We start from the raw sequence: 24,096 nt of genomic DNA on the forward strand, positions 1-24,096 counted from the left end.
TCCCTTTCAGCTGCATCCGCATTGCAGAAATAATCCGGTTTGAGCCCACTTTTCTAACTGCCACGGCTCCGTGTTAGGTAACTCTGGGAGCTGCAGCTTGTTGCGGACACAGTTCTCCCACAGTTACCTCACATTGGAGCCCAGAGGTACTAAAACCAATGGCAGTGCTGACCCATAGGGAAACATTGGGGGATACTTGCCCATAGGGAAACATAGGCAACACATATACATATCACCCTATGAATCCCTATGAACAAGTATTCTCCTAGGTTTCCCTAAAGACAAGTGCCATCCAATCTTCCCCCATGTATCCCCATGAGCACATATCCTCCTAGGTTTCCCTATGGACAAGTACTCCCCCATTTATCTTTATGAGCAAGTACTGTCATTTGTTTTAGTATGTCCCCATGGAACCATGGCAGTTAAAGGACCCAAACAGACTGGCCAAAATAAAGCTGCTTCGGGTCACTTAAACAGGTATGCTGTTGAAACGATACACGCTTCTTGAGTCCAGAAGCTGTGCCAAAGCCACACTCCAGACCTTAGGACTGGAGCATGGATTTGGCACGGCTTCTGGCCTTTTAGGACACATGCAGCATTTAAGCAGCATACCTCCAAAGTGACAGAAGCAGCTTTATTTTCGCCTGTTTGGGCCCTCAGTGTTAGATTATTTCTGCAGTGCGGATGCAACTCCAGGCTGCAGGTTTTCCCTGGGCAAAATTCGAAGCCCATTTTCTGATCTTGGAAGCCAAGCAGGGTCAGCCCTAGTTAGTACTTGCATGGGAGACCGCCAAGGAATACTGGGGGTGCTGTAGGCTGTATTTCAGAGGAAGGGACTGGGCAAAACCAGCTCCTATGTACACTGTTAAAAACTCATGCAGTTGGACTGCCATGACTCCATCCTACAGAATCCTAGGATTTGTGGTTCGGTTTGAGAACAGAAGGCTAAAGGCCTTGTAAAGCTAGAGACCCCAAGAAAACTCTGGGAAATTCATGGCATGGCAGTAAGTTGACAGATGACTTGAGGACAGGTACATATACAATCTCAAAAGTTTATTGTGTTTGTGTGAAAGGGGGAATATGTGTGTGTATGTGTGTGAACCCACACTGATTTTTCTAATATCTATTTTATATAGTATGTTAAAAAAACTGACACGCAAAACATAGAATCGTAGAGTTGGAAGAGACCACAAGGGTCATCCATGTTATTTCAATGTTGTGTTCAAACAAATCTGATGTTTCTTGGGATGGGAAAGACTGCATCCGCACTGCAGAAATAATAAAGTCTAGAATACACGTCTGACTATGTCTGGCTTCTTCTTTCCATTGTATAACAAACTCCAGGAGAACATGGTCACTTTCACCTAAGGATCCCACCCCTTGCACTCCATTAACTAGGTCATTCCTGTTGGTTAGGATCAGATCCAAAATAGCTGATCCCCTTGTTGCCTCTTCCACCTTTTGGACAATGAAATTGTCTCCAAGGCAAGTGAGGAATTTACTAGACCTTGAGGATTTGGCTGAGTTTGACTTCCAGCAAATATCGGGATAGTTGAAGTCGCCCATCACTACTACATCTCTCCTTTCTGAGTGTGTGGTCATTTGTTCTAGAAAGGTATCATCCAATTCCTCTGTCTGATTCGGGGGTCTGTAATAGACTCTCACCGTAACATCCTTGTTGTTTCCCTCCCCTTTGATTCTTATCCAGATGCTCTCCACCTGGCTTCCATGATTGATGTCCTGGATCTCTTCACTGGTGTAAATATCTCTGACATATAGTGCTATTCCTCCTCCTTTCTTGTTTGGCCTATTTCTCTTTAAAAGGTTATACCCCTCTATTTCCACATTCCAATCATGAGACTCATCCCACCAGGTTTCAGTGAGGCCAATTATATCACATTTGCTTCGTTGTACTAGGAGTTCGAGTTCATCTTGCTTATTTCCCATGCTCTGTGCATTAGTGTAGAGACATCTTAAACCATGGGTCCCCTTGACTTGCTGCCTGAGCAAGTTCCTTTGCCTTCCACTTTTGGGTCCTTGCACTGTTTTCTTGTTCCCTCTATGACAGTTTTACTATTTTCTCCAGCCCTTTTGCCTTCCAGAATACTGTCCCCCTCCCCCACGTAACTCAGTTTAAAGCCCTCCTGATCAAATTTTTGAGACTATTGGCAAAAACGTTTTGCTAATTGGCGTGAGATGCAACCCATCCATTGCCAGAAGTCCCTCCTCATGGAACCTCAGACCATGGTCCAAAAATCCAAATCGCTCTTGGTGGCACCATCTGCAGAGACAGTTATTCACCTCTGCTATTTTCCTCTCCCTTCCTGGACCATGCCCTTCAACTGGGAGAAGAGATGAGACAATAACCTGTGCATCCATCTCTTTCAACCTCCTACCCAAAGTCTCATAATCCCTTAATATATTCTGAAGGCTGTGCCTTGCAGTATCATTGGTTCCCACATGAACCAAAAGGTAATGGTCAGTAGGCTTGACAGGTCTTGTCAGTCTCTCCTTCACATCATGGATCCTTGCCCCAGGGAGACAGTACGCCTCCCGAGACATCTTGTCAGGCCCACAAACCACTGGTTCAGTACCTCTCAGCAAGGAGTCCCCCACAACCACCACATGCCTCCTCTGAGGCTTAGTAGTAGCTGTTCCCTTTGGTGGTACTCTCAGGCTCCCCTGCTCTGTCCCCGAAGTCTGTCCCTACCACTGTTGCTCATCATCCTTGATAATAGAGAGGTTCAAATCGATTAGGACGTTCCCTGGTTTCCCTAATTCTGTGTGTGACATTCCTCCAACTATGTACTTCTGTTGTATGTGAAGTGACCTCCTCTACTAGCTAGTTCCAGAGGCAAGTCACTGACTCACTTCCTCTGAGCAAGTCCCCACGAGTCCCTTAAGAGAGTTGTGAATAGAAAAGTGTAAAATTGAAGATGTCCTCCAACATTGTGCCCAGGTGACCTTTTCCTCTGTACTCCAAACCCTCCTTGACTATAAAAATAAAAATGACTGTGAAAAGAAAAATCCGTGCACCATTAGGTGCACACCTCTACCATCAGTTCTGTCGAATGAGGCTTCTAGCTCCTCCTCCTCCCAGTGACCAAAAGAAATGGCTCACACTTGAAAATTTTAAGCTCTTACACAGCAAAGTGGACACAGAAAAAAGAGGCTTCCCTTTTGCAAGGTAGTCCCAGAAGAGCATCCTTATGACCAGATGTCCTCACCGCAAAGGAGGACAAGGCACCGCAAAATGGAGGACATTCAAGAAAAATGGAGGGCAGTACCAAAGAATAGCTAAAAATATTCATATAAATTCATGCTTCTTAGTCGTGCTCAAAATGGGGACATTCTGGAATTTTTCCTGGACAGGATGAACTGGAGGACAATGTCCTGGAAAAGAAGAACATCTGGTCATCCCAATCCCCACCACATAATGAAGACGACACAAGGCTTCACTGTAAAGATGGTGTTATTAGGACTTAACAATTGGGGTATTGTATGTGTATTTGTGTGTGTATTCTGGTTAGTGCTTATACACAACTTCATAATGGGCTCCTTTTGATAGCATCTTGATCTTTATCATGCTATTTGTTTAGCTATGCTTGAAAAGAAAGTCAGGGGCCTTCCTGAAATAAGTGTTTTTAATCTGAGAATGAATACATAGCAACTAACAAGTACCAGATTGCTTTTCTTTACTTAACTTTGGGGCCACAGTAAAAACATTATGTGCACCTTCACAGTGTTGAGTATCTTTTGTACACCAAGTGGTAACAATGTCAATAAAATCTATTTCAGTTTCAAGTTGTAACACAAAGTGGGGGTAAATATTTTATCCAGGCACAGTAAATGCATAACCAAACACCCAGACTAGAGAACATATGGTGACTTATTAAAAATATTTGAGATTTAATATAATCAGTCATCCATATCTTTATCCATGGATCCAACTGTCCATGGCTTGAAAATACTCCAAAAATATACAAATTCCAAAAAGCAAACCTTGATTTTGCTATTTTATGTAAAGGACACTTATTTTACTATGCTATTTCATTTAATAGGACTTTGAGCATCCAGATTTTGGTATCCAGAGGAGGTTCTGGAACCAAACCCCAGAGGATACCAAGGCCTACTAGTACGTTAGATATGGCTTTTTACTTCTGCTTATGGTTTCAGCTTTGCAGAGGTTTGCTGCTATTTCATTTCAAAATAATCATGTTTTGCTGTCATACTTACCTTGTTTGCACTTCATTGTACTTGAGATAGATACATATACATTTGATTCAAGTTGTTCACCTTCAACTTGAAATGTAGGCTATAATGTATCAGATGCCAGACCCCACATCTGCTAACACTTCCAATTACAGTATTTAAAACGGAGGTCTGGTAGCTGCAGTGAGCCAGCGTTAGTATCAACTGTTACAAATTGATTCTAAAGTCTTCGACTTCACATTGATTCAAAAGTCTTCATAAAAGTTTTAAAATTGAGAAGTGTTCCTGTTACTTAAGAATGTATTTTTAAAAATCCCCAAAACTGGGAAATATGAGGGAGGGTACTGAATATCAGAACTCAGTAACAGCTATACAGTATTTAATATAAATCCAGATTATATAGCCTCTTCTCCAGCACCAGAAGTACTCTGGTGTACATAACTCCTGCTCCAACCCAACAATCTTTGGCGACCCTCCCATTGCCCATGTTGTAATAATGCATTTCGCTATACAATTCAATTCACTCTAGAACTCAAGACTGTATCAAATAGAATAATATGCAAAAGTATACCATTGTTAATTATCCAGGTAGACATATAAATGTTGTCAGAATACAACTCCCAGGATTTTGTTCCCCTTGGCTATGCAGGCTAGGGCTGCTGGATGTTGCAGTCCAAAGACATCCGGAGGGCCACACAAATCCCAACACTACTGTAGTGGAATACTGCCACCTCCAGGCTTTTTTTCTAGTAGTGTAATGATGGTCACAATCCTTGGATATTACAGTTATTGCTAACATATTCTTTCACTGGTTTAGGTCACTTCAACGTATATTTAGAACAATTTAAATTTATTTTATAATAAATTTAATGTTTTATGACTATTTGTAGCATTTTCTGTGAGCAACTAATCTTTTAGGATCGTAAAAAGTTGTTTTATAGTATCACATTTTGTGTTTTACTATGGTGCACTTATACCTTTAAAAACTGCAGTTTACCATTAAAAATTCTGCATCATAGTAGGTACAGTCACACTGAAGCAAATAGTATTATTTTGATAAAGTGGCTGCTAAAGAAGAGAAGTACTGGAGAAAGTATAGTATTGTGTTGAAATAATTAATAAACACTTGAGAAACTGAAAGTCTCCTAGTGGCAAGTACCATATTTATCTCATAAACTATGGAGAGAGGGAAGCAATCGCTGTTTTTGCAGCAATATATTTCAGCTTTTTTATCAGCAATATATTTCACCTCTTTTAATAATTCATCATTTTGGTTTCAAGATGTAAATGCAACTTATGCCAAGCTATCAAGTGGTAACTAAGCACTGTATCTCATAAAAGTTTTATGTTACGGAAAATTAAGTCAAATAGGCACGGACGTTTTGTAAAATACAGTAGGAATCATCTGTATTCTAACACACAAACATTCTGTACCAATTAAATACAGTGTAGCAGAAAAAGAATATAAATTACAATTCTTTACAGTAATTGCAAAATACTAGGAGTTAGCTTACTATACATACAAATCAAAGAGCAGCAGCAGCAGCAGCTTGCTTTAGGGTCCCATTATCTCATACTTTCTAAAAAATAAAGAATACAGCAGGCCATTCATGACTGTCTTTTTTACCGTTTGCTACTTTACAAATATCCAGCACAGTATCTGTACATGAAATAGCTCCCCAGTAACAAAAAAGCATAATACAAATCCACAGTATAAAATGAAATTTACAGATCAAATCACTTCAGACCTTTATCTGACCTTGGTCACAGCCAGCAACAAAACAGTACACCTTCAGTAAGATGTACTATTGGTGCTGCTTTGTTTCCTGTCCGTTTTCAAAAGAGAAGCCATTTGTTGAAAATGTTGTCCACCTTTTTTTCCTCTGCAGTTAATACTGTTTCTGCATAGAGATTGCCTGATCGGCCCGTGTTGGCACATGAACCACGCCAAACATACACGCTTTAGGCATTGTAAATATTTTCAATAAATGTCAAGTCAGCACAGTAGCAGGCCCCCCAATAAGACAAAAAATAAAAATGAAAGCCGTTTTCTTCAGTGTGCTTATTAAACAGGATATAAGGCAGCATTGTGCCTGGTGTTAATCTTTAGAAAAATGGCACCAAGCTATCAGTTAAAACAAACATATACAATAAAAACCAGGATATAAACAACAAGTATATCAGCCTAACGTAAGTTCTTTGGTAATTAACAGCATATGGTAGGTTTTCCCTCAAATACATATTCACATCCCACTGACTTCCCACACCACAAAATATTTAACGCAGTGGTTCTCAACCTTCCTAATGCCACGACCCTTTAATACAGTTCCTCATGTTGTGCTGACTCCCAACAATAAAATGATTTTCATCTCAGTTCCCAAGACCATTGGAAATATGTGTTTTCCGATGGTCTTAGGCAACCCCTGTGAAAGGGCCATTTGACCCCCAAAGGGGTTGCAACCCACAGGTTGAGAACCGCTGGTTTTACATATAGTGTAATTTGTTGAGCAACAAAATCAAGTACCTCACAGTTCTAGCTACAAAGAGCACAATCTTATGCATACCTATTCAGGTGTAAATTCCACTGAGTTCAATGGGGCTTACTCCCAAATGTGTATAGGGTTGCAGTTTAACAATTTAGTGTGCAGATGTGTTGGCCTGCAGGCAGGCAAGTGATAAAGTTTCTCTCTCTCTCTCTCTCTCTCTCCATATATATATATATTATTTATTTATTTATTTTAAAAAAAGAACTAGAGAAATGTGTACATAATTCAAACATTTAGTTACAATAGATTAAAACTATACAATTTCTTTGAAAAAAGTCCCACACTGTGATGTGTGCAGCAAGTGCAAAAACAAGAACAAAACTGCAGCTTCAGTTAATCCAAGATTTCCTGATCTCCTGTTTTCTAGAAAAAGCAGAAGCTGCTGCATCTCCTGATTGACAGAGGCTTCCTGTCCCTGTTTTGAAAGAGGGCGGCCCTTGAAGAACTGAACTCTTCCATTTCTCCATGTTCGATGATACCTGAGATTGTGAAGTGCTACTGCATGTCTTTGTGGGAGCTGGTGTTTTCGTGAGGCATTCAGGACGAACAAACATCCCATGTTGTGGCTTGCAGCGGAAGTACTCTCTACCTTTTACAGTTCCATCATGTGTCCCTTAAAACAAACATACAAAGAGTTAAATGATCATCTTGATATTGTGAGACTCACTGTATTCTAATTAAGAGTTACACTGAAGATTTAGAAGTCTCTGAGCCATCACTGGACTTCAAATCACAGGAACTGTTTGGAAATTTTCAATGTTTTCAAGAAATGTAATGAGATATATTCACTGTTTTTGATTGAGCTGATGAACTCATGTTTTTTTACAAATATATTTTATAGTATCCACAAGGGATTCATGGCATTCTAAATGCAACCATAAATTGATGCAGATCTAAATACTGGTATAGTTAATTGCTGCATAACTATAGAAACTAGGAAGGAAATTGCTGTTTTCAGTTGTCAAAATCTCCATCCATCACTTCTGTTCATAAATATTGTCTGGTTGCAGAGATATGCTGGGAATATATTGTATCGATACCAGTATCATTTTAATATGTACTGATTTTTTTCCAAAATAGATGGCCTCTCACATTATCTGATACCTGAATGAAGCACAGTTTACAGCAATGGAAATAGGGATGAGGAGCCTACAAGGTCTATCACTTACCACTAGCCTAACACCCTAATGGACCATCCCTCTGACTGGCTTAACTGTTTGATTATTTTTAATTTTAATTCTTTTTAATTCTTGTGATTGTTTAATTGCTATTTTGTGGTAGTAGGAGAGGGAATTAATGGGAAGTATTTTAACTGTATGCTGTATTTTATACTGTGTTTTAATTGATGTTGTAAGCTGCCTCGATCCTGTGGGAGAGGCGGCATATAAATAAAAATTTATTATTATTATTATCTATGTTGGCTAAGGCTGATGGACTATGGAATTTGACACAATTGGAGAAGCAGGGGTGTTAAAGCTGAATCAGAAATAGCATTGAATACATTATGCACTAAATACATTGAGTCATTTGTTGTTGTTGCTTGCCTTCAAGTCATTTTACACCTATGGAGACACTAAGGCAAACCTATCATAGGATCTTCTGGGCAGGATTTTGTTAAGAGGGGGTTTGCCATTGTGTTTCTCTGAGGCTGGGAGAATGTGTCTTGTTCAAGGTCACCCAGTGGGTTTCCATGGCCAATTGAGGATTTGAATCCTGATCTCCCAGAGTCCTAGTCCAACACTCAAACCATTGTACCATATTGACTCTAACCTATTTATTTGCTAAGCAGGAATTATCCTCCTAGGTGCAAGACATTCACATCTGACAATAACATATCAAGTTCCAACTCTAAAATTCAAATGATAAACTCTGAATTCCACTCAAACCCATTCATAATAAAAAATCAAATTTAATAAGAATGCTAAACTGTACTGAAAAGTATTTTAAGGTTTGTGAAGAGAAAATTCCACTCAAACCAGTTCACAATTAAAAATCAAATTCAGTAAGAATGCTAAACTGTACTGGGGAAAAACCCCAGGTTTCATAAATATTACCAAATGGTGGAAGAATCATAAGCTTACTATTGAAGATCTCTTCATTCTCAATTTCAACTCTGATTTTTCCTCAACCATAAGCTACATATACACTGACTCTCAACTCAGCTCCGTTTTCCCATCGTCCAGCTATAACACACAGGACAGTAAAACTGATTGCTGAGTTCTAAAATATGGGCTTCACATCCCTCCCATCAGATAGCCTTGACTACAACACAAGTCTTTTTTTTTATTATTAGCCCTGGGTGGAGATGGGGATAATAATCTTTCTTGGGGTGTGGGAGCGTGTGGAGAATATATGTAAGCCTTGACTTTCATATTTGGAAAAAAAACTTAGAATATTAGAATATGAATAAATACAAAGTTCAACATGCGTCCCCAATTTCACAGGTTCATGTTTTCTTGTCCTCAGATACAGGACACAAAAGTATTATTAAACAACTTTGTGGCACAAAATTCTTCATATATTCTGAAAATGAAAATGTCTTACCCGCTGGGAAATGTAATTCAACGCCAACCCAGGTACTAGTTGAAAAATCCACAGGCCCAACATATCTTACTATGCCAGTCTTATCACTACCAATATACACTTCTTCCCCCACTGCCACCAAATTAGAGGTCTCTTCAGATGTAATATTTTCATGAGAGGCATCTGCAAGACTTTTTCTTGTGAAGTTCTCTGCTATTAAAGAATCTGCATATGTCTGGCAAAATGAAGCCTCTTTTATTCTGACTGCCAATAAAGGGTCTTCAATACTGTTTGACAGCTGGTATCCTACTGGTAGGCATTCCAAATGCTTCACAGGACTGTCCTGGTTGTGAGCATTTTTAGGGAGATCTGATGCATAGTTCACTCCAGCTGTTGAGAGTTTTGTTCTTCTGCTAGCACCACCACTGGAAGAGAATTGTGGATGAATTGAATATTCAAGTTCCTTTCCATCATCAACACCCATGAATTCCGTAAATGCATGATCTTCAAAAACATTTGAAGTGTGTTCCACGGTTGCTTCTCGAGATGGAAATTCAATCCCCCGTCGTCTCTTTTTATTAGCCGATGACTCCAAAGATGAATAATGTGACTTTGCAGCATCTGTACCAGCACTTTCAGAAACTGGAATCTCTATTGCTAAGGCACCATTTCCTTTTACTGGTGACATGGATTTTGAGTATTTGGCCAAATCCTTTTCTGGCTCTGAAGTTTCCTTGTTTGAAGATTTCAAGTCATAGGTTAGGTGGACTACAGAATGGTCATTCAAGTCCAAATCTCTTATCTGATTAGCTAATTGATCTGTGCTGTCACTACAAGGAACAAGCATATCAGATAAAGTTGCATTAGAGGCACTGTGGGAAAAGTAGCCACTAGTAATACTGCTTGTGGTGGGGCTACGAGATACTTCTTTTTCAAGAACACGAGAGTTTACAAAATCTCCTTTAGAGGACAACCATTCCCTGTTTTCCAGGCTGGCATTGTAAACACTGAAGTCAGCAAACTCTTCGGGCACGTAAGGTTTCTTGTTAATGGCCTCCAGCTCATCATCTTCCTCAGAGTCCTGCTAAAATTGTAAAAATTAACAGTTAGTATTGCTGCATTTAAATAGTACATGGCACATTGTCAATGAAGAATGAACATAGTAAATACCTAGTTGAAGAATGAATGTAGTAAATACCTAGTAATGAGATACTAAAAAGTACTAAGAATGTTGTTTAGTCAACAGTCTTTAATGTAAAGATGCTAGCAATCATGCAATTTCAAAATGAGCCCTATCCATATGGCAGAAAAACCATCATTTTTATTTAAACATTTTGCTCACTCACAATGTTCTAGTCTTTCTATCTTTTTTGTTGCAAACAGATGCACTGAAAAGATGCAACATACAGCCATTTCCAAACATTTGCATTCACCACAAAGTACATAGTTTTCTCACAGGGATGTATACCAGATGATATTATTTATTTATTTAGGATTTTAAACAGGACAGCTTTGGTTATCAAGGATTCTGAAAGAATCATTATTTTAGAAAGTTTTATCTGCAGCCAGTTCCTGTAAAGAACAATGGTGTATACCACTTGTCCTATAATAAAACAGATTGTGTGTATGAATGGCTACTTGTGTATAAGAGATCAATCAACGTCTTCTTTTTTTCCTGAGGCACTGAACAAGACTATGAGCCTGCATTTAATTTCAACTTGATTTCAACTGAATTTGCTCTGTAGCAGGGTTGTTGTTTTTTAAAGAGCATCTGCTATTCACATTATTCTCAAGAGTTTGATTCTTGTGGTAATAAAGACAGTTATATTCCCATTATCTCAGAAGCCTTACGGCTGGGATCCAAATTGCTGCTTGATGTTAATCCAGAGAGTTGTAAATCTGGTAGAATGTTTGATTTTTCTTTCATCATCCATGCGACATCACAGATACCTCCCCTAATTTATAATAGTTTGCTATGATGGATGGGGTTCTATGTGGTATGAGAAAAACAAATGTGAAACCATTTTGGCTTCATGGTATTGGTTGTACCATTCTCTGGATCCTGAGGGAGTACACTTCCTAGGTTCTAGTTTCAGATCGTATACATCTTTTGCCTTTTACTAAAAATTTCAATACCCATCTTCTTAGACAGTTAAGACACTGCATCACTTCTTGCTGCCATTTCAGTCAATACACAGGTTTTAAAAAAGAGTTATAGGGGCATTCTTAGAGAGGTTTTACATGGTTTTGGCTGATAATTTCCCAAAAATCATGCAGAAAAATTGGGGGAGGTGTTTGAGGGCTGCAAAAATGGTTTTGGGGGGATGTTTGTGGACTGTGGGCTGCACTTTCTCCATCCCTGACATAAGCAAAAGCATGTAAAGATAACAACTGTGGTGAAGACTGCACTGGAAAAAAATTATGCAGCAGTCCACTCTTGTTCATATACAGTAGACTCTATTTAGAGTCTGAATGAAAAACAGTTTTTCAAGCCCTCTGCAAGTCTGGTGACATGAAGTAGTATTGCCAGATCACTTTATGTCATCAGTTCCAGGGAGCTGGCTTCGTATGTCCCACATTCTTCTTAATGGAATACTGAACAAAGCACCAGATGTAAAAACAATCTTGCAACTGTATCATGGAGGCTTTGTCACCCCATCAAGGATGGGGCAGAGCTTTGAGAAAGGGCCTTCTTCTCATGACTATAAGCAGGCTGAACAGAGAAATGCCCCTGATTTATATCCAAGTATCAAAAAATAAACATGAATATTAAATCTTTTGCCTAGCAAGAGAATGGAGTTGAGAATCAGTAATATATTCAAGAAACTATTCAGTGGACAATGTGCTCCTGCCGTTGTTAAAGAGCAGGCATGAATGTACTCCTTCCCATCTCTTTTTTGAGTGTCATGTAAACCTGGGGAATATCTTGCTACTGATATATGGTAAATTGCTCTGGGCAATAGTGTCACTCAGTGTGTGTGTGGTGGGGGGAGGCTGCTGGGAGGGGCCAAAAGGGTCTGTTGGGCCCTCTCCTTTGCTGTGGTGGAAGAGGTCTGCTCACGAGGAAGCCTCTGCCCCCACAGCAATATGGGAGAGGGTCGCTCAGTCTGTTGCTTTGCTGCGGCAGTAGAAGTCTACTCGTAAGGATGCCTCTACCACTGCAGCAAGCCAGGAGAGATGCCATGGTAAGCCAAAAGGTGTGCAATGAGAGGAGAGCCCAAACAGGTGTCACCCCTCTTCTGTGATGTTACTCGGTGAGGGCTGCATCCCCCTAGTGACACCACTGCCTCTGAGAACCTTTATGGTGAAAGTATGACTTTAAATAAAAGCTACTAACATAGCCTGAAACTATGGATGTTGACAGGTGTACCAGGCACTAGGAAACTTATTTTCTCATGGAATTATTGATTTGTAATGTCTTACCATGGAGGTACAGATGACTCCCTTTATGTTGAATTCAATTTGTATATAGCCTTATCTGACAATATGCAGTGTCATATATAGTGTCCTCTGACCTTTAGTTCTCTCAGAATACAGAACAGATGACATTCTACCAATGAATTTGTTGCTTTTACTCTTTTTGCAAGTTTCTAGTACAACTTTTATTGTGTTAAGCTACTTAAATTGCAATCTCAGTTTGTATTTGAATTAATTATCCTGGTGCTTCTTAAACTATCTAATGTGGTGGATTTGCAGGAGTTCCCCCATCAACATTTCCATCCACTGGCTACAATTGTTTATTTATTTATTTATTTCCCTGGAAACACTGCAGACCAGCATCCAATAGCTCACAGACCAGCACTGGTTTATAGACTTCTACTTAGTAGCACCAACCTAGCCTATTCTTTCCAAATCAGTCTCTGTGTAGTTTCTTCCACTTCCTTCAGTGGCTAATTATTCACTGAAACATATACCCACTTTAAAGCAAGTCAACGAGGTTGTAGTAACAGTAATAAACAAGGTGGACTGCACATGTATAAACCAGGCAGACTTTTTAGAAGTTCCCTATATTTTAAATAAGCTATTTGTAATACATCATCATCATTGCAAGCAGACATACTGACATACAATCTAAATTACTTTCACAGTAATAATAACGAGGCAATTACACAAAGGCAATCCATGGCTTGAATCTAAGGCATATGTTAACACAAAGTACTTCCATTCACCAAAGGATGAGTGATATCCAGTTTCTGGTGATTCTCTCTTCTATTGTCCCAGAAACCATGCCCCTCAGGATCAATTTTCGGGGAGGGAGAAGCAGTGGAAAAGCTCCATTCTGTGAGGGGAGGGCTTAATTCTATGTCTTAGTGTATATGTAGTAGAGCAGCAGGAACCATACAGTCCACAGACTGCATGAAATCTAGGGGTGGGAGTCCCATATGGCCCTTGTCCCATGGATAACCACAAACCTTCCCAAGCCTGAATGTATTTATTTTTTTAAATGGGCTGAAAAAAACTTTTCTGGCCAAAAGTGTCCACTAGGGAATCAGGGTTTTGCCCCTCAATGCTGTCTTGCTCTCCCCAACTGTCAAATATTACTTCTAAGTGACCAGAAATTACTACCTGTCACTTGTTGGGTTCCCTATGAAGGCAAACAGCTTTTGATGATCTTGAGGGTTGCCTGTCTTTTAAAAGGATTGATTCATTTAGTAATTTAAACTGATTTAAGCCTACAATACCATCCTCAGTCACTAGGTGATAGCCTTTCCTAACAATAAAAGGGGAAGCTGTACTCAAACCTGGCATAATCATTTTTTGCAGAAAGGCTCTATAGAACTCCATGTGGACCAGAGGTATGTAGTGAAAACAACACATGTGTGTGACTTCTGTTTCCTTCTCCAGGGCCTTCAAACTCTTATAGGAAAAAAAAAAACTCTTACAAAAAGTGTAGGGGGGAGGAGAGGATCCTGGTGCCCAATAAAGTGGGAGGAAGGTACTGAATGTGCACTAGAATGGCAAGAAACATCTCTAGAATTGAGGGAGAACTGGAAAAAAGAGAATGAGCAGAAAATAAGAGAAAAAGAAAACTATCACCAGGGTGGGAAATGAAAAAGATAGTCTGAGGTTGAGGGATCAGAAAAAGTACCTGAAGAGACATCTGTGAGAGAAAAAGAACAGCAGGTTCATAGTTAAGAGCAGCCAATCTGGATCAGCAGATGAGGAAAGAGAAAGAAAGACAGTACTGAGCACTAGGGTGAGGACAGGAGGCCTGAGGTAAACCAGGATACTTCTGCCAGTATTAATCTAAATTTATATAAAAGCATTTTAACTGTCATTTTGGCAGATAGCTAAGCCATACAGTATAGATCTAGCAAGAAGTCCTGTTTTGGGAGGAAAATGGTAAGTATTGAAGAGCAATTAGAGGTTGTCTGGTCAGAACTTCTATACGCTCATACTTGTTACAATTGATTTCTATGACTTAAAGCCAAAAATCTGTAATGTGGGCTCACTATCAGACTTAACCCTTTCCTACTCTGAAGGACCCTTTTGGAGAAAATATAAAAGCTAAAGAAAAATTAATTTTGGGCAACGTCAGAAGTACAGAACAATAAAAACTTGTACCTGACTCCACAGTCCACACATTTTCTATACCTTAAAATAGCTCTTTCTAAGATCTACAAAGAACATAATCTATATACTGATATCACCCAATTTCTTTTTCAATTCCTAAAGTCCATGAGCAAAGTATAGAAACTTGTCAATATTTTCTCTGCACATATTTTTTATAACAGTGAAATATGTATTAGTATATAGTCATGCAGAATGTATTGCTGTTACTATATCTATTTCTAGAGACCTTACAAAATATGTACAAAAAATTGTCCATAAACTCACTATACCATATGCTCACAGCTGTTCCTGGAGGTTTTAAGTGAGGTCACAAGCAAACAAAATGAATCATGCAGGATATATCTGTGAAGAAGGTTCTCACTGTGTAGCTTCACTGAAAATTTACAAGCACCTAGCACATGGTTTTTGTTTTACTGAAGAGTAAAGGACTTGCCAGTACTCTTTCTTCTTGAGACCATGCCTAATATGGTCTTTTGCTTTAGTAAATTCAGTATTATTATTGTGATAGCAAAACTTCTTCTGTTCATATCAGATTTCACTGGATTTATCAGAATAAAGAAAGGACAGTGTAAGTATCAGCAGACAACTTAAACTAGTATTAGAATCTAGAAATTATTCAGATATATTTGGATTTCCTGCTGAAGCTCAGAAATCACAGGGGCAGGCTTACACAAGCCTACTACACCACTAATTTTAAGAAGAACTTCCCTCATAAAGAGTTGTTCCTGTTTTTAAGCAATAAGACTTAAATTTGCTACATTTACAGCAATTCTAGCTCCTGTGTTTCTTTCATTCATTCATTCAATCTCTGACTGAGAAGCCAATAATATCAGCTGCCTCTCAAAAACAAACACGGATTTCATCACAAGGTGATATCAAGACTATTGCTGCCCAACAGGACATGTTACTAACATACACAACTGGTAAGTAGAAAAATGCTATTAATTATGATAAGATATTAGTTCAGTGAAAAGAATGGTGTTAATAGCACAAGATTACTAGTGAAAAATTTCAAATAGTTCTTGATTTCAACCACCTGTAGGAAATTACAATTGTATGCTATGGATTAGAGCAGGAGTGGGAAAATGGGCATGGAAGAAAATTTTGTGATGTTTTTACTCTCCCACATCCCAGTTGTTTTAAGGCCGGAAGATGACTCTTCTCAACCAGGAAGTCAACTATACGTTGACTTGAGTTTTATATCTTGGCTGTAAAAAGGCCTTTCCTAGACATAAAACAGCGTAGGTTGGATCAAAACACAGTGAAGTTACTCTCATGACTCTTAAAAGATGTGTGTGTGTGTGTGTGTGTGTGTGTGTGTGTGTGTGGTGGGGCCTTTTGTGGATTTCATATCTTAAAAAACTTTTTTAAAAATCCAGGGACACAATGGGGAAGGTCCCACTGGTCCCATAGGAAGCCAGTTAGTACCCCAAACTACTAACAGCCTAATCCTGGTCTAGAAGAACCAAGTTCAATTCAAATAAGGCTGGGGTTTTTTGGCTGGTGTTGTGATGACAAACCTGTGTTGAAACACAATTAGTAATGCTGAAAAGTTTGATTCACAGTTTTGCTCATGGGATTCTCCCATTTTAAGAAATCTGATGGCAGCTCTTGCCCTCTCTACAACACCCCAGTGTTACTCTGGTGTGCTGGAGAACCCTTCAGTACAACATGGTAGGTGACATGGTAGTGCTGTTGGTGGAATTAGTGGAACCTTCCTGAACCTCAATCCTCTTTACAAATAAAAGAGATTCTCCTTTAAAGCAAGGCAGGCAAATCTACCCAGTATATTTTATTAAGTTGATTGCCCTGGCAAGGAAACCAAGGGAGGCAGATGTTTCAAATAAAAGAGAACAACATATCCATTCTGGTTCATGCTTTAAACATTTGTTTTCCAATTTTCAGATGGAAAACAAATGTTTAAAGAGTGCAACAGAATGGATACATTGTTCTCTTCTCTTTTTTTTAAACATCTGAAAAATTAAAGCATTACCATTCACTACTTTTCCAGAACTTTTTCATATGTAATCTAGAATGTTCTTAGCTTGACTCAGCTAAAAATGATCCAGATTACAAATGAAGAAGTGCTGTAAAACTAGTGAATGCTAACACTTCAATTTTTGACCAGGGGGAAAGGTAGAGGGAGAAAAATTTGATGCTTGCTAGTGAATATGATCCAACTTTACCCCTCAAAATTACATAAATGATTTTAAAATATGCATTTTGTGACATGCATAAAAGCCAGTATGTAGTAAGGCACACTGTATGCACATGTTTTCCCCACTACAGTTTAGCATAAAAGCATGAAAGGGCCTAAACCACCACCAGGCATTACAATAGAAACAGGTGCAACACTTACAATCTTCTCCTCATGCATGCTATTGGGTTCTACTGGCATGCTACAGACATTACTTCCTGAGGGCACAACACAACCAGTGTTATGTACATGAGATGATGGCATGCTCTGCAAAGGTTAAGACACACAAGACATCACATCAAACTCATACAAGTTAGTAAGTCAGGTGGTTATCTTATTAAAACAACTGAGGCAAGGAAGGTGAACGGCCCACCTTAACTAAAGAAATCCATTTTGCAAGGCTTTGGTGTCTTTAAAAAATTTGTGGAAAATATGAAACATTTTCCAAATTTAATAGAAATTGACAAGTTAGGACAGATGTTTCACAGACACACATTTAAGCAAAAACAAACTCCACAGAGAAATGTTTACCAAAAGAGGAAAAAACTGGTATTCCAATAGAGACCAAGAAGTTGGACAACTGTAATTCAGGATTTCAAATGCTCCATGTCTATGAAAACTGCAAGGCAAAGGTCAGAAATGTATCCAGATTCAGAAAATATAATATTGTTTTATTACAATTACCTACCTCTTTGCTAAGCAGAGGCCGAGTTTCAAGAGAGGTCTTTTTGTTTTCTTCTTTTACTGGCATTAAGGGTTTGAAAAACTTGGGTGGCTGTGGAGAAAATGCTTTAAATGGGCTGACAGTTGAGGGATGTGGATTCTCCGACACATAACCTTTGGAGAATAAAAATATACACAAACACATACGTATACACACACATACAAGATTAGCTATTCTAACATAAGATTGCAAAAATAAAACATCAATTATAAAAAAAAAAGATAAATCATAACAGGATAATAATCACATTTGTTCCTTATGTGCCATCCAATTGAATCATTTGTGGTCATTTTGTTCATACCTCTAAGATAAGATGTTGCTGTTATGCTCAGAAATAGCAGTTGAGGTTGGGATGACACAAATTATGCAAATCCAGTATTTAAATTTTCCCATATTTTTGATCTGAATCTATGTGCATTCATCATAGACAGCTAAAAGGAACAAACATTGTGTCTCAAAATTGTTAACCAGTTGTTAGTCTTGTTACTTGCACCAACACATGGACTACATTTCTGTTGCAGCGTAATATAACCAAGAAAGAATACTGGTCTATTGTGATAGCCTACAAAACTACCATTAATTTAAATAACTAATCATAAGTAATCTGGGCATTAAAAATGGACTACAATGTGTTAAAGTCAGTTTGCCAATCAATTATCATGTGTTGACTAAATTGCCACTAATTTTACTCCTCCTCCTCCTCCTCCACATCATTATTAATAATAATACCTAATACCCACTCTATATTGTAAGAATTCTGCAATTTACAATAAAACCAGTTTAATTTCATATAAAAAACTGTAAAAATGACTGAAACCTTCTAAGAACCTATTAAACAGATTTTAAAAGTTAAAAGACATTCTAAACTATGTATATGTAAAGATAATTATGAAATCATTAGTCCAAGAGTATGTAATAAGAAATTATGCTTTAACTTGGCACCAGAATGACCTAGCACTGCTGCCAATGAGGCCTCTATGGGGAAGGCATTCCACAACTGGTTCCAGAGTGGAGAAATTATTCAGGTCTGTTTTCATGAATATGTATTTGCATATATTATTATTCCCAGTTTTCCAGTCTTGTTCCTTGTAACCTCTTCAGAGAAATTATCATTTTTCAGTTTAACCTATTATGCTAAGTGCCAAGTCCACTGATGGAATAATGTATTTTTTAAATAGTTTGATCAACCTACCTGCAACCAAAAGCAGCCAAATTTCTATACTAAGAATTTGAATCTTAAAACTAGATTTATTAATTTAAAGATTTGGCCAATTTGGAACTGCTGGTATTTTCTTATTAAAGGGAGGGGGGGAAATCCACCTGGGAAGCCAGAAATATCTGTGAAGTAGCCAGTTCTAATAAGAATGTATGCACATATAACTTTCTTTGCATTATCCATCCCACAGGAGATAGTTTATGGAACCAAGGAAGCAGCCCTCTATTAACTTGTTCACCTAGCTCAGTATTGCTTTCTAGCACTGGAAGTGGCTTTCTCAGGTATCAAAAAGTGGCCTTCAAAGGTATCAAAAAGAAAGGAATGTCTCTGTGTCTGTGAAAGAAACAACTCCAGCAGATTGTTTTAAAACCCTGTATGGTTTTTTTAAAAACACAGGCTGAGTATTTTACACATGCACAAATGCACCAAGAGTCTAAAGATAGTAAATCTAGAGGTAAATTTCATTTATACCATTGATCCTGTTTTCACTATTTCAAAAATGTTTAGTGACCTACTTAAAACAGAATAAAATCTTACCGCCAACATCCTTATTTCTGCGTGGTGATTCCCTCGGTAAAGTACCATAACATGATACATCTTGGTAACTTGAAGAACATTCTAATACATCTAGATGACCTTCTGACCAGCCCTAAAGTCATAACCCAAATAAAAACAGGAACATGTTAAGCCACAAACTAAGACAGTATTTTGTTTTCTAAGAATCAATTCTCTCTTTCCTTTTATAATATCATGAATGCTTTGCAGTGCAATATTTTGCTTGTTTACTGAAAAGTATGTTTCACAAGGCACCTTGGGTAGAGCTTGCTCCATAGCAAATGTGTTTAGGATTGCAGTTTTATTTTGTCAATCTCTGTTACAAAACTATCAAGTACTCTCTATGGGTGTACAAATTTGTTTCTCCTTGTAATAGCAATTGTACAGAATTTGTACAGAAAAAGTCACTACTTATCCACTATTGGCTTACTTTTTTTGTTTTCTTTTTGAGCCAGCAGATAGATCCATTTAATTTCATGCATCAGAATACTGCCTGATCAGAGTGTATGTAGCATAAACATGCACGCAATAATGCATGTGTAATTCATCCATCTATATAAATAAATCTGCATATACATGTGATTTTTAAAAGGTTATTTGAAGGACAGTATCTTCCCACTAGAGCACTGAGATCATCAGGAGAGGACCTTCTCTCTGTCCTACCACCCTTTCAGTCTTGTTTGGCTGGAACAAGAGAGAGGGTTTTCTTGGTGGCTGATCCCAGGCTCAGGAACTCCCTTCCATCCTAGAGCATCCCTGCTCTCCTTTCGGTGGCAGATAAAAATATTTTTGTGACAGCAAGCTTTTTCAGACTAACAAAGGTTGGGCTTTAAATGCTATGCAAGGTTTGTATAGCGTTTGTATAGAGTTTTAAATATATTTTAAATTTCAATGTGTAATGTTTTTAACTTTTTGAAATTGTTTTTTTTTAACTTTGTACCTACATTTTAATGTTTTGTATTGCTTTTTAACTTATACGGTTTTAAATTGTGTTAGACACCTTGAGTTCCTATACCAGTAGAAAGGCAGGATACAAACAACAACAACAACAACAACAATTTTAGAGTGCTCCTTTCTTGGTAGTATAGCAAACTTTTCACATTTCCATACCATCACTCTCCACTTCTTAAAGATAAACACAGTGGGAAGTGACTAACTCTAATTTTTGGTTTGGGGCAGGAGATGTTATTGGCCAATGTATATATTCAGTTTCCACCACATGATTTTGTATGGTTACCCACCCAACAGCATCTTCAATTGAACAGAAGTGCTGTGACCTGCCCAGACTGCTATTTTTCCAGACCCAAAAAGTAACAGAAGAGTTTGAGTGGCCTGTTACAGACAGCCAAAATAAAGCGGCTTCGAGTCACAGTGGAGGTATGGTGTTTCACTGATGCATGCGTCCTAAGAGTTCCAGAAGCCGCACCAAAGCAAGCTCCCCCTTAAGGGTGGAGCGTGGCTTTGGTGCAACTGGACTCTTAGGACGCATGCATCATTGAAACACCATACCTCCACTGTGACTCGAAGCAGCTTTATTTTGGCTGTCTATGAAAATCTTTTTAGAGCCATTCCTTCTTATTTCAGTTCTATCATTTTCATTCTAGCATAACCTCTCTTCCTCTACTGTTCCACCTCTTGTGTGTCAAATGTACAGTATGTTGTCTTTAACTGTTTTTTTTTTTTAATCCCTTTCTGAATCTTCTCTCACATCTCCCTATAACATAAGTGTAACAGGAATGTTATTTCCAGTATTTAAGGATCAAACAATTTGAAACTTGGGTTGCTCCTCCCTCTTCACTCATAGCAGGCAGGACAAGATTGAAGAGGGTCCTCCCACATTTCCACATGAGCACGTAACCCCCCCCCCGTCTTCAGTCACTTATAAAGACCCAACATTAGGGGAAATGGCGCACAGGCAAGACAAAGTAAGTAAAAGTTTACAGGAGAAATTAGCCAACCTATGGTGGGGATCTGGAATGGAGGTGAATACCCCTTGGCCATGCCACCCCTTGGTAGGTTGCTTGCATCATCTCTCACTTCATGATTTTGGCTTTGGTCCCTGAGAGAATCCTCTTGTACCGCCAGCATTTCAGGAGTGGTTAGGATGTTTGGTCTATATCTACTAGAAATTAATATCTCATACATAGGATCTGATGTTCCTTTTCCCAGTAGATATAATGGAAAATTCTGAAATTTAGGACTTGCCAGAGCCACCCCAACAGGGAGGGTATGCTGGCAGGGAAGACAATTTGAGGCTTGGAACGCTTGCTAAAGGACCCTCCTTCTCACTGACCTTCAGATTGAAGGTGGGGTCCAGGCATAGCACCAAAAAGTCTGGCCTTATTGTGAACAGGTCACTTCTGATTAACAGTGCTCCCAACTCCATGACCTTGAGTGCTAAGGTGATGGCCATCATTAATAACACCTTCCAGATAAGGTGTTTCAAGGATGCCTCCAATAATGGTTCAAAGAGGGGAACTATCAGTGTCTTTAGCACTATGTGCAGATCCCAGGAGGGGAACTGGTGCGCTGTTGGTGGGGACAAATTGGATATGCCCTTCATGAAGATATGACCCTATGGCTGTGATATCACCTTTGCTGCTTGGTTATGTGGCAGAATGGATGCAATAGCTGTGACTTGCATTTTGCTGGTGTTCAGTCTGAGCCCATGATCGATCCCTTCTTATAAGAAATCAAGCAGTGATGCCACTCAGAAGTGCCGACAGTCTACATGTTTTCACATGCACCATTGATAGATCACTCTGAATTTCTATTCTTATACCCTGATGGTGGATGGTCTTCTTGCCACTAGCATCACTAGCAAGGGAACAGCCCTTGTTGCTCAGAATGCTGTGATCAATCTCCAGATGTGTAGGGGTAGCCATGCAGGATCACGGTGATGCACCTGTCCCTGTGCTAGGAGATCCAGACATATGAGTCAGAGTGTCCCAGGGTCAGATTGATGACATCGGAAAACCACACCCTCTTGGTCATGCTGGTGCCACCCAGATGACTATAGTTTTTTTCTTGGCTGATCTTTGCTGTTTGATGTCCATCTGGCTCAGCCAGTCCACTCTCGAGTTGAGGGAGTCTTGTGAATGTTCCACCTCCAGGGACAACAAGTTTTCCTCTGCACAGGACAGAAGCATCTGGGCCTCTGTCATTAGGGAATGTGAGCATGAGCCCCCCCCCCCCTCATGATTTGTATGGACCTTTGTTGTGGTGTTGTCTGTCTGATCATAACCGCCTTCTCTCTGCCCATGTGTATGAGTGCTAGCAGCGCCAGCCTGGTTGCTCTGAGTTCTAACTAGCTGATCCTGTAAGACTGCTTCTCCTTGTTCCATTTCCAGTGGGCACCCCAGGCTGGCATCTGTTGTTATTTGGATCCTCTTTGGTTTCCAGATGGGGCAGCCTCTGCTCACTGCTGGGAAAGGCTACCAACCCAGGGTTCTGTCTACTGTGTAAGCTGAAGCCTTTAACAATTGGTTTGTCTGACCCTGGTTTCAATGAGGGGGCACCTCTCTCAGTAATTCTCTGGTCCAGTGCAAGGATTGAGACTGATGCCATTGCCCTGATGGCACAGGCCAGTGCTTTGTGTGACCTCTTTAGGGCAGTTTCATCCCTTATATTTTCAGGGATTTTTAACATGTCTTTTCCATTCCTGCAAAAAAATTGCTAAGAACACCAGTGCTGATACAGGAGTGGCCATTAAGGAACCCTGCAACTTGTCCTCTTGACTGCATGATGTAGACTGTACAATTTATTGACTGTGCCTGGGGAAGGGCTTTTTGCTGACTGACTGCCTGTTCCTCCCTCACCACCTGCATCCTATTAGTGTGGAGTGGCATTTCCACTGGTGTTGTGTCTATCATGGGGAAGAGCTGTCTGCTTAGCATGGCAGTTTCCTGCTCTCTCTCCTTGGCTTCCTGATGGACAAAGGCTTTCTTGGATGTTCACACTCCCACTGGGTGGCAGGGAATGAGGCTGGGTGAGAGAGGAGGAGGATAAGGCTAAGGATGAAGGGGCAGGCTGTATAGCTGGAGATATATATACTGGCAGAAAAGATAATTGATGAAAACAGGGCTCCATGATAGTTTTTTGTCTTTCATGAGCAGTAGGTGGAAAAAGACTGAAGACAAAGGGGGGCTGCTCTCAAATGTGGATATGGTGGAAGGACCCTCCTCAATCTTGTCCTGCCTGCTATGAAATGGGGACGACCAACCCAAGTTTCAGATGATCTATCCTTTTCTACTGGGAAATTTCTTCTCCTTCCCATCAAGTTGAAGATGCTTGGGGATATGTACCAATGCAGTACCTATACTCCTGAAATAAAAGCATGTGTAACATTCTGACAAGGCAGGAAATCTGTGATTTTGTGAATGGTCCTTGGGGGGAATGAACACATTCACTAAACCTGTTTCATCAATTATGTTTTTTTAACAAAAAATATTCATTCAGTAGATACTAGGTATTACACATCAGTAATCCCAACTATTTTTTCATTAAAATGAAGAAACTGTTAGGAATTTTTGCAATTCATAAATTTCAT

General features: G+C 39.2%; 1 protein-coding gene across 11 annotated transcripts in view; it reads right to left on the bottom strand.

Annotated features, from left to right (window-relative positions):
• Window positions 1-5,395: 5,395 nt before the first annotated feature.
• Window positions 5,396-24,096, bottom strand: part of KIF13A (kinesin family member 13A) — a 100,931-nt gene continuing 82,230 nt past the window's right edge. For 2 of the 11 annotated variants that reach the window (XM_042462243.1, XM_042462244.1), the window contains 5 exons: window positions 19,530-19,641; window positions 17,741-17,889; window positions 17,215-17,319; window positions 9,303-10,365; window positions 5,397-7,371 (listed from right to left, as the gene is read on the bottom strand). In XM_042462243.1, coding sequence (XP_042318177.1) covers window positions 7,088-7,371; window positions 9,303-10,365; window positions 17,215-17,319; window positions 17,741-17,889; window positions 19,530-19,641 — 1,713 coding nt within the window. In that variant the 3' untranslated portion in view covers window positions 5,397-7,087. Of the gene's footprint in view, window positions 7,372-9,302; window positions 10,366-17,214; window positions 17,320-17,740; window positions 17,890-19,529; window positions 19,642-24,096 lie in introns of those variants that run through there. The other 9 variants (XM_042462242.1, XM_042462245.1, XM_042462247.1 and 6 more) reach the window with 9 other exon arrangements.

This window comes from Sceloporus undulatus, chromosome 4 (genome assembly GCF_019175285.1).
Source record: "Sceloporus undulatus isolate JIND9_A2432 ecotype Alabama chromosome 4, SceUnd_v1.1, whole genome shotgun sequence".
In the NCBI taxonomy this organism is placed as follows: Eukaryota; Metazoa; Chordata; class Lepidosauria; order Squamata; family Phrynosomatidae; genus Sceloporus; species Sceloporus undulatus.